Source organism: Aotus nancymaae, unplaced genomic scaffold (assembly GCF_030222135.1).
Source record: "Aotus nancymaae isolate 86718 unplaced genomic scaffold, 86718_ANA_hifiasm-v0.15.2.pri h1tg000077l, whole genome shotgun sequence".
NCBI lineage: Eukaryota > Metazoa > Chordata > Mammalia > Primates > Aotidae > Aotus > Aotus nancymaae.
In genome coordinates this window covers 19,233,130-19,244,546 of record NW_026988492.1, presented here as the reverse complement: position 1 = coordinate 19,244,546, position 11,417 = coordinate 19,233,130, and the positions used below count along the sequence as shown (strand labels likewise).

At 45.6% G+C, this 11,417-nt stretch overlaps 1 protein-coding gene across 1 annotated transcript; it reads right to left on the bottom strand.

Moving 5' to 3' along the window:
• Positions 1–527: 527 nt before the first annotated feature.
• ACBD7 (acyl-CoA binding domain containing 7) lies at positions 528–11,118 on the bottom strand. Its single transcript, XM_012455972.2, has 4 exons — positions 11,085–11,118; positions 2,525–2,642; positions 2,278–2,340; positions 528–2,190 (listed from the first exon to the last, which is right to left on the bottom strand). Exons 1-4 carry the CDS (start codon positions 11,094–11,096, stop codon positions 2,117–2,119), a joined length of 267 nt encoding a protein of 88 aa, XP_012311395.1. The 5' UTR covers positions 11,097–11,118; the 3' UTR covers positions 528–2,116.
• Between the last annotated feature and the right edge of the window lie 299 nt (positions 11,119–11,417).

Below are 11,417 nucleotides of genomic sequence, written 5' to 3'. Positions count from 1 at the left end.
GGTGACATCCCATCTCTACTAAAAATACAAAAAATTAGCTGGGTGTGGTGGTGCACACCCGTAGTCTCAGCTGCTCAGGAGGCTGAGGCAGAAGAATTGCTTGAATCCAGGAGGTGGAGGCTGTAGTGAGCGGAGATTGTGCCACTGCACTCCAGCCTGGCGACAGAATGAGATTCTGTCTCAAAAAAAAAAAAAATCATTTTCAGCTTATTTGTTCTGTTTTATATAACATTTACTCCAATACTCGGGTAGGATGATTATAGCTACCTCTTTCAATTCTTAGAACAGCCCTCTGAGGGTGATATTATTTTCCCTCCTCTACAGATGAGGCTTAATAAGGTTAAGTAACTTGCCCGAGGTCACCTAGCAAGTTCACAGATGAATGAGGACTGGAGCCAGGTATGTTCTCTGGGTCACAGTCTCTGTATCACAGTGTAAGGAAGGAACACTCTTGCCACTGATTTCTTTTTTTTTTTCTTTTTTGAGAAAGAGTCTCACCCTGTTGCCCAGGCTGGAGTGCAGTGGCGTGATCTTGGCTTACTGCAACCTCCGCCTCCTGGGTACAAGTGATTCTCCTGCCTGTCCCAAGTAGCTAGGATTACAGGCATGAGCCACCAATGCCTGGCTAATTTTTGTATTTTTAGCAGAGATGGGGTTTTGCCATGCTGGTCAGGCTGGTCTCAAACTTCTGACCTCAGTGATCCGCCCACCTCGGCCTCCCAAAGTGCTGGTTAAGGCGTGAGCCACCTTGCCCAGCCTTGTCATTGATTCTTAATAACCTGTTTTCATTTCACCAGTAACATTAACTCATTGTAGCAGAACAGATGAGCCAAAAGAACAAACAGCTGTCCAAATCTGTGTACATATTCAGGGCGAGACTTCCTAAAACGTCAAAAAACAACAGATGTGGAGAAAAGGGAATTACACACTGTTGGTGGGAATGTAAATTAGTATAACCTCTACGAAAAACAGCACGAAGATTTCTCAAAGAACTAAAAATAGAACTACCATTCTATCCAGCAATCCCACTACGAGTATCTACCTAAAGGAAAAGAAATCATTACATCCAAAAGACACCTGCACTTGTATGTCTATTGCAGCACAATTCACAATAGCAAAGATATGGAATCAACCTAATAGCTATCAGTGGATGACGGATGAAGAAAATGTGGTGTATGTATACCAGGGGATATTACTCAGCCATATGAAAAGAATGAAATTATGGCTTTTGCAGCAACACGAGTGGGACTGGAGGCTATTATCTTAAGTGAAAAAAACTCAGGAAAAAAAAGAAAATAATGATAAAAAATGAAAACGCCTCAGAAATACAAAGGAGAATACCACGTTTTCGCTTATAAGTGGGACTTAAACGGTGTGTATACAGGGTTATGGAGTGTGGAATAACAGACACTGGAGACTCAGAAAGGTGGGGGCGGTGAGATGAGAAATTACCTTTTGGGTACAATGCACACTATTTGGGTGACAGTTAGATAAAAGCCCAGACTTCCCCACTACACAATATATCCATGTAACAAAACTGCACTCGTGACCAGGTACAGTGGCTCACACCTGTAATCCCAGCACTTTGGAAGGCAAAGGTGGGCGGATCACCTGAGGTCGGGAGTTTGAGACCAGCCTGGCCAACATGGCAAAACCCAGTCTCTACTAAAAATACAAAAATTAGCCAGGCATTGGTGGCGTATGCCTGTAATCCCAGCTACTCAGGAGGCTGAGGCAAGAGAATCGCTTGAACCCAAGAGGTGGAGGTTGCAGTGAGCCGAGATCGCACCACTGCACTTCAGCCTGGGCAACGAGTGAGACTCCTTCTCAAGAAAAAAACAAACAAACCAACCAATCAAAACTGCAGTTGTGCTCCCTAACTCTATAAAAATAAAAAAAAAAATGCTTTTCTAAAAGAACTGTTAAAGACACCTGGTTTAAGCAAGTACAATTGAGTTAACTATATAGTTTCAGTATACTCCTAAGTATTACAATTCACGCTAATAGCAAAAATATACATGAAACATCAAGTTAACGGTGCGTCTCTCCCTCTAAGTGTTAGGTCATGATAGCATTAGGAAGGCTTCAAAAGGAAAAATTCCTCATATGCTGTATTCTAAATCCCGTATTTTTCTATCAGCTCCTTTGCTTTAGAAATATAGGCACGCATCGCATCTTCCGTTGACAACCCTAGAAAGATACAAACAGGTTATCTCCCTGATTGGTGCACTGGGAAATTAGGAAAGTTTGCTTTAAACTTGTGAAAGACTAAAAAACCTTTTTGGAGGTTCCACGCTTCCCATTTGGCTTTCCCTTTTAAATCTAGCATTCCTGGACACTCTGGCAAAAGAAGGGGAGATGCATTTGCAAGTTAACGTTTTACTGTGCGCTTCTATAAACACTGTTGAAAAGGAGTATATTATTATTTTCAGTGATGATATATTATTGTCATAATTATAATTAATATATTAACTGTTACATATTAATATATTAATATTAATGATATATATAATACATATCATACCAATATTAATGTCTCCAATTGTTGCTTGTTTGTAAAGCCCATAGAGGTCTTTCAGTTCTCCATCATCTGGTCTTGCTTTCAGCTTCCTCACTTCTTCTGCAGCCTTGTCAAATTCGGCCTAAAGGGGAAAAAAAAAGGAATAGGAACTCAAAGAGCAGGAAGAGGAAGGTTTCGATTAGAAAGGAGATTTTGCTGCTCTGGTTCTATCAGAATGATCTTAATTTACTTGAATTCCTAGGAGTTCACCTCTCCTGGGACTTACCTAATATACAGGCAAAATATGGAGAACTACATAAAATTCATAATATAGAAAATGTTAGGTTTCCTTTTTTTTTTTTTTGAGCCAAGGTCCGGCTCTATTGCCCAGGCTGTAGTGCAGTGACATGGCACAGTCTTCACTCACTGCAACCTCTACTTCTGGAGTTCAAGCCTCCTACCTCAGCCTCCTGGGTAGCGGGGACTACAGGTGTGCAGCACCACACCTGGCTAATTTTTTTTTTTTTTTTTTGAGACAGAGTCTTGCTCTGTTGCCAGGCTGGAGTGCAGTGGTGCGATCTCGGCTCACTGCAACCTCTGCCTCCCAGGTTCAAGTGATTCCCCTGCCTCAGCTTCTCAAGTAGCTGAAACTACAGGCATGCACCACCACACTAGACTAATTTTTTGTATTTTTTCACCATGTTGGCCAGGATGGTCTCAGTCTTCTGACCTCATGATCCACCCGCCTTGGCCTCCTAAGGTGCTGAGATTACAGGCATGAGCCACCGCGCCCGGCCAATTTCTGTATTTTTTGTAGAGATGGGATTTGGTCATGATGGCCAGGCTAGTCTTGAACTCCTGACCTCAAATGATCCACCTGCCTAAGCCTCCCAAAGTGCTAGGACTACAGGCATGAGCCACTGCACCTGGCCAGTTTGCTTTTTTTTTCTTGCCATTATTTATACTCAATGAAGTTTTCTGGATCACCTCACGAATATACCCTTCCTTTTCTGCCTCAGTCCACACTTGACCACATGCAGGGGCTTTGCTACCAGCTAACATCGTCGTCTAGGGCGTTTCTCTTCCAGTGCCCTCGTGCCTACATTCTTCAATATCAGTATTATTTAGACCTAGCCAGTTTCTGCAAGTAATCAATATTCCTGATTTGGTTGAATTGCTTGCACAGATTCCTTTTCACACTAAAACCTAAATTATAAGATTTATTGCAACTGAATTCTGGAAAAGAGGCGTTGCTTAGCCAATTTAGAACTGATTAGAGAAACTCTGTATACTTGAGTAGTATGTTTGTAGACTTTCTGGAAACGTTTTTTATTAATTATTTTTATTTTTATTCATATATATTTTCTGAGACAGAGTCTTGTTCTGTCACCAGGCTGGAGTGCAGTGGCACTATCTTGGCTCACTGCAACCTCCACCTCCCGGGTTCAAGTGATTATCCTGCCTCAGCCTCCCAAGTAGCTGGGACTACAGGTGTGTGCCACCATGCCCAGCTAATTTTGTATTTTTAGTAGAGACAGGGTTTCACCATGTTGGCCAGGATGGTCTTGATCTCCTGATCTCATGATCTAAACATATACAATGTACTTAAGCCTGGCATAGCAGTTCATGCCTGTAATCCCAGGACTTTTGGGAGGTCGAGGCAGGGGGAATCACTTGAGGTTAGGAGTTCAAGACCAGCATGGCAAACATAGCAAAACCCTGTCTCTTCTAAAAATACAAAAATTAGCTGGGCATGGTTGCACACGCCTGTAAATCCAGCTACTCAGAAGGCTGAGGCACAAGAATTGCTTAAACCTGGGAGGCAGAGGTTGCAGTGAGCTGAGATAGCACCACTGCACTCTAACTTGAGCGACAAAGTGAGATTCTGTCTCAAACAAACAAACAACAAAAAAACAATAGGTACTTATGCAGTAACACTTGACCCGAATTAACTCTGAAAACCGGGACCTCCTTGACTCCAAAAGACCCGCAGGGTGGCCCAGGGTTCAGCCAGTAGCTGAAATATACAAGGAAGTCCACTCTACACCAGCGCCTGAGTGTTCCCAGATACTTCATCCCCTTCTCCTTCTAACCTCTTAGTTTATACTCACGAAGGGTTTCTTGATTATTTTCCTTTACAGATTCTCAAATAAACTGTGTTTTATCTTATGTTATTTTTAAAAATTCAGGATAAGCAGGAATTGTCAGTAGCCTGGCTATCAAACAGGGGAAGTTCAAGGATGTATGCTAGCCGCACCCCACCCCCAATACTTCTGATGCCAGATCTCCCCTCGGATCCAAAGGCCTAGGAGAGAAAGTGGAGAGCCCCACTGTAACCTCAGTACCCCGTGTGCTCCGCAGAGTCACTGGGTCAAGTTTCCTCCCAGCCCCAAAGACAGGCAGTGCTGTGTGGCAGGCCAGGTCTCCCTAACGGCTGAACGGGCAGGCCTCCATAAAAACTGCTTCGGCATTGACTGAGAGGTTAAGTTAAATATTAAAAGCGGAAAGAGTGTCCTCATACAAAGGCTGCAATGTAACAAAAACCCACCAAGGTTGGGCGCGGTGGCTCACAGTTGTAATTCCAGCATTGTGGGAGGCCAAGGTGGGCGAATCACCTAAGGTCGGGAGTTCGAGACCAGCCTGACCAACATGGAGAATTTGTATTGTAACCCCATCTCTACTTAAAAAAAAAAAAAAAAAAAATTAGCTGGGCATGGTGGCACGTGCCCATAATCTCAGCTACTTGGGAGGCTGAGGCAGGAGAATCACTCGAACCTGTGAGGCAGAGGTTGTAGTGAGCTGAGATCATGCCACTGAACTCCAGCCTGGGCAACAAGAGTGAAACTCCATCTCAAAAAGAAAAAAAAAGAAGCCCACCAAGAGTTTTGCCCAGGCCCTTCCTGGTCCTTGAGGCATGACAAGATAATGAAGGAATTCTTAGCAGGACACATTTAGGATTAAATGAGTTTTACTGGGGTCTGAAGAAAATCCCCAGACCTCCACAAACAGGTTTTACTGGGGTCTGAAGGAACTCCCCAAACCTCCAGGTCTTAACAGCAGACAAGATAAGGGTAATCACCCCAGCACCTGGAACTGTCTAGCTGAAGTAAATTTACTAAGGCTCCAGAGGAAGGTGTTCAGGGCTCAGCTCTTAGTTACAAATGAGAAAAAGTTAATCACTTAAGTCTTTAGATGAATGCACACTTACACGCCGACATATAACTTAGAAGGTATATAAGCTCCGGAAAACTTTGTAATTTTGAGTTGGTCTGGCAATAATTTCCAGGCCTTCTCCTTGTACCCAGTTACAGAAATAAACTCTCTTCTCTCCCAGTTCATCTGCATCTCGTTACTGAGCAGAGAGAATACGCAGCCTGACCCTTGGTTTGGTCCAGGAACAGTCCACAACCAGAACAGCTGTTTCGTGAAGAGCAAAAACCATCTGTAAGTTGGAGATCAAGGTCTTCAGCCTAAATAAGCTTGAATATGGCCCATCTCCTACCCAGTTCCCATGGGGGACTGAGAAGCACCAGAGCATGGAACAAGGGATGCCTCGTCTTCTGCGTGTCTTCCTAAGAAACTCTCGGCTACTTTATACGTAATGCGATGGTTAAGAACACGGCTCTAGAGCCAGACTGACTTGGTTTGAATCTCAGCTCCATCACTTAACAGCTGTGTGACCTTGGGCAAGTGATTGCACCTCTCTGTGCCTGTTTCTTCCTCTGCAATATGAGACGATCATAACTCTTATTCACAAGGTTGTCAGGAGGATTTAAATCAGTTAACAAGTAGATAAAGTACATAAAATCATGCTTGGCATACAGTGAGTGCTCAAATGATAAGGCTTTTTTGGAGGAAAAAAGCAAGTTTTAGAAAAAACTTAAAAAAGTATTTGCAATATATGGTGAAACCATATCTCCACTAAAAAAATACAGAAATTAGCTAGGTGTGGTGACGAGCGCCTGTAATCCTAGCTACTCTGGAGGCTGAGGCAGGAGAATCACTTGAATCCAGGAGGCAGAGGTTGCAGTGAACCGAGATCCTGCCACTGCACTCCAACCTGGGCGACAGAGCAAGACTGTCTCAAAAAAAAAAAGAAAAAAAAAGTACTTGCAATAAAGCAAGACATAAGAAATACTTTTAGTTGGCTGGGTGCAGTGGCTCACACCTGTAATCCCAGCACTTTGGGAGGCTGAGGCAGGTGGATCACAAGGTCTGGAGTTCGAGACCAACCTGGTCAAGATGGTGAAACCCCATCTCTACTAAAAATACAAAAATTAGCCGGGTGCGGTGGCCGGCACCTGTAATCACAGCTACTTGGGAGGCTGAGGCAGGAGAATCGCTTGAACCCAGGAGGTGGAGGTTGCAGTGAGCCAAGACTGTGCCACTGCACTCCAGCCTGGGCAACAGAGTGAGACTCCATCTCAAAAAAAAAAAAAAAAGAAATACTTTAAGTTTTAGTTTATGGTTTAGCAAAGAACACAGATTCTTTTTATACACTCAGCTTTGTAGGTTGTGTAGAAAAAATAAAGACTAGAAAGAAGTTTACTAAAAATATGTAAATAGTAATTGCCTCTGATTATTGGTAAGTTACGTAGTTTTAAAATGTTTTTTGTACTGTCCAAATTTTCTATAATGTGCACGGATTGTGTTTATAATAAGAACAAAATTAAAATGCTACATGAGTGGCCAGGGCTTCTGGGGCAAAGCTATTCAGAAGGGGTAGAGGACCTTCCTCTGCAGGTTTCTGGGCCATCTCAGGTGTTCTGTTTGCTGTAAAGTCTCACATTATATTCCAATGACAGCAACTCGACTCTTTTTATGTGCCAAGCCTTAATCAGAATTCTAAGCCTTCTTAGAAAACCATATGAGGCTGGGTGCAGTGGCTCACGCCTGTAATCCCAGCATTTTGGGAGGCTGAGGCAGGTGGATCACTTGAGGTCAGGAGTTCAAGACCAGCCTGGCCAACATGGTGAAATCAAGAATTTAGGTGAGGGTGGTGGCACACACCTATGATCCCAGTTACTCGAGGCTGAGGCAGGAGAATAGCTTGGATCCAACAGTGGAGGTTGCAGTGAGCCAAGATCCTGCCACTGCACTCCAGCCTGGGAGACAGAACAAGACTCCATCTCAAACAAAAAAAAAAAAGAGAGAGAGAGAGAGAAAAGAGATCTAATGAAAGTCTTGGACCCTCTGCACAGAAGAGCTAAGGCCTGACACAGTTTCCCATGCCATTTCAGGGGTCCCCACTCTTTCTCCCTCCCCAGGTAGGGAGGAACCCAGTTCTAGAGCAGTGGCCAGTATCATTCTCTCTGCCCAGCCGGTCTGGTTCTGGCAACTCAAGGCAATACGTTCCTGCCTTGAGGGGCTGTTCTGATGTGCCTTCCTGCAGGAGGCCTTTCCCATCGCAGCCATGATGAGCTGGAGTAGAAACAACACTGGCTTTGGCCAGGATACTCAGGTTTCACTAGTAGCTTTGAGGCACACTGCCCTGGGACTCCACGTGAGAAACAAAGCTCCTCTGAGATGCAGCTTACACCACAAAAAGATATCAGCCTCAGTGGGAAGGTGCTAGGGTTAAGGATGATTAAGAACATAGTTTTTTTGTTTTTTGTTTTTGAGACAGAGGCTCGCTCTGTTACCCAAGCAGGAGTACAGTGGCATAATCATGGCTCACTGCAACCTTCGCCTCCTGGTTCAAGTGATCCTCCTACCTCAGCCTCCCAAGTAGCTAGGATTCTAGGCACAAGCTACCACGCCTGGCTAATTTTTTTGGTATTTTTAATAAAGATGGAGTTTTGCCATGTTGACCAGGCTGGTCTCGAACTCCTGACTTCAAGTGATCTGCCTGCCTTGGCTTCCCAAAGCGCTGGGATTACAGGCGTGAGCCCCCATGCCTGGCCAAGAATGTAAAATATTTTTTATTTGGCTCTATGGACTCTCCCCTCCCAGAGCTCATCTCACATCTCATACTAATTAGCAAACCTACTAAACAACTCCGATAGGCCAGGCCTTTGCCAGGCCGCCTGGAATGAACAAGGCAGTTTGCTTGAAGGCTCATAGCCTGGTGGGAGATGAACAGAGCAACGGGGGCCACATGGGACTTGCTAGAAATAAGATGCAGCAGTTCCTCTGGAACACAGAGGCGGTAGCACAGGGGGAAGGTTCAGAAAAAGCCATCCCTGAGATGAGACGGTGATTGTGCTGGGGGGGTCGGGTCTGCGTTTGTTGGGTGCGGAGGGGCAGGGAAAGCTGCTCCCAGCAATATGGACAGAACTTACTAGAGCTCAACATAAAGGCTGTGTGGGGTTACACAAATACTCATAAATAAATAAATAATCAATAAATAATCACCTTGGCAGCACCCACGGGGCCTCATGGACTGCTGGTGGCGTGAGCCTGGTCTGAGTCTATTAAGTACATCCTTGTTGGATGGTTAATGAGCAAGCAGACTTTAGGGGGATCAGAAAGTTATCATAGGTGAGATGCAGCTTTAAATACAGAGCTAGTACATTCAATTCCAAAACATTCTTGTTACCAGTGGAGGGTGTCCAAATTCTTGGCATTTTGAACAAAAAATTGGACAAAATGCATAAGCAAAGCAAGGCAAGAATGAAGCAACAAAAACAGAGATTTATTGAAAGTGAAAGTACACTCCACAGGATGGGAGCCAGCCGAGCAAAGGGGCTCAAGAGAGTATTCTGTGGCTTAAATACCCTCTAGAGGTTTCCCATTGGTTACTGGGAGTGCATCCTACATGAGTAGTGGCCGGCAACCAGAGGCTAAAGTGAAGTCACAAAGTTACACCGCTATGCAAACGAAGACGGCTTGCAATCAGTCTGATTGGTTGGGGAAAGCAAAAAAAGAAAAGAAAAGAAAAAAAGAAATTAGCCAGGTGTGGTGGGGGGTGCCTGTTGTCCCAGCCACTTGGGACACTGAAGTGGCAGGATTGCTTGAGCCCAGGAGGTCGAGGCTGCAGTAAGCCAAGATCCAGTCACTGCACTCCAGCCTGGGTGACAGAGTGAGACCCTGTCTCAAAACAAACTAAACGTTCCATCACGAGCTTATCCTAATTGAACTTTTACCACATGCTAGACATTGCTTTAAATGCATTATACATATAACTCATTTAATATATCTCTCCTCCATTTCTAAAGAAACTGAGGCACGGAGAGATTAACTATGTCACAGGCTAAGCAGAAGTGAGGCACAGATTTGAACGCAGATGACCCTGGAGTATGCATTATAACTTTCACCCAAGATAATATCTTGCCTGATTGAAACCATTAAAGAAGTGAGCCATGTTCTTTCTATGAAATTTTGTGCATGTAAAAGATTACATTTTAGAGGCCAGGCACGGTGGCTCAAGCCTGTAATCCCAGCACTTTGGGAGGCTAAGGTGGGCAGATCACTCGAGGTGAGAAGTTGGATACCAGTCTGGCTAACCCAGTAAAACTCCATCTCCAAACAACAACAGAAAAAGAAACCCCATCTCCACTAAAAATAGAAAAAATAACCAGAAGCAGTGGAGCACGCCTGTAATCCCAGCTATTCGGGAGGCTGAGATATGGTAATCGTTTGAACCCAGGAGGCAGAGGTTGCAGTGAGCCGAGATCACACCACCGCACTCCAGCCTGGTGACAGAATGATACTCTGTCTCAAAAAAACAAAACAAAAACAACAATTAGACGGGCGTGGTGGCGTGTGCTTGTAATCCCAGCTACTGGGGAGGCTGAGACACGAGAATGGCTTGAACCCGGGAGGTGGAGGTTGCAGTGAGCGGAGATCGCACCAACTGCCCTCCAGCCTGGGTGACAGAGTGAGACCCTGCCTAAAAAAAAAAAAAAAAAAAAAGTTACATTTTAAAATATTTAATGATGAGAAATTGCCTCTATTACTATTACTGTCGTGTCTTACTATATATACACACAATAACATCATAGGTATATATGTAGACATATGTCATACACAGACACACATGAGAAAAACCATACCAGGACGTACTAGGAATTATCCCACAATGTCAGCAGTGGTTATCGTCTGGGTGAAGGAATTCCTGATGATGATCCTTTACTTTATTATCTTTTCCAAAGTTTTCCACCCTTAACAATTTTTTTTAACATACCAGTAAAACAGTATTTTTAAATCGGAGCTTCATAGATCTCTTCTGCTCAGTATGACACTAAAAGAAGTCCTGCAGGTCCCAACGAGCAAGGGGCTGGCTGGTGGGGAGGGTGAGACCCAGTGATCTCGACTCCCTCTAAGAGACTGAGAGAGGAGGGCGGAGGAGGCCGGCTCCGTGCTCGCCGGTGTTCGTGCCTAGCCTGCTTTTTCGCTCACGGTCGCTCACCGGCCCCCGGGGTCCGGAAGGTTTGCCGCGGGAGCCCCGGCTAGCCGTCAGCAGGCACAGGTGCGGTCTACACTGTCATCGGGGGCGCTAGGGAAGCAGCGGGCGTGTTCCCCGGGTCACTGCCGAGCGCTCCCGGGCGGTATGGGGGGTCGCCAGGCCCACCCCGAGCCCCACTTGAGCAATCCCTCGCGGAGCGGCCCTCCCGCGCGGCCTCCCCACGTCCCGGGTACCTACCTGCAAGGCCATGGTAGCAACGACCGCGCTGCTGCTGCCGCCGCCCCGGCACTCGGCCCCCTCCTGCACCCGCCGCTTCTTAAAGGGCCGCGTCTCCGCCGGCCGCCGCCATTGGTCGTGCTCCCGGCCCGGCAGCCTCCCATTGGTCGCAGGCGCGGGGGCGGAGCTGGGCTGTGAGCCGCACCGCGCGCGGGATTCCCCAGGCTGCAACTGGGAAGGCGAAGAGGGGAGAATTTAAATGAGTTCCCCCCTCCACTCTTGGCTCGCTCTTCTATTCTTTCTCAAGAGATTCTTTACAGGAAACCCAGAGAGGAGGTCTCCCCGGGGCACAAG

What these genes read in the sequence shown, in the direction of transcription:
- ACBD7 (XM_012455972.2), bottom strand. An exon ending in AATTGGAGACATTAATATTG is followed by an intron (nt 2,341 to 2,524) that starts GTATGATATGTA and finishes TTCTTTTGCCAG; the next exon opens with AGTGTCCAGGAATGCTAGAT. An exon ending in AGCGTGGAACCTCCAAAAAG is followed by an intron (nt 2,191 to 2,277) that starts GTTTTTTAGTCT and finishes GTATCTTTCTAG; the next exon opens with GGTTGTCAACGGAAGATGCG.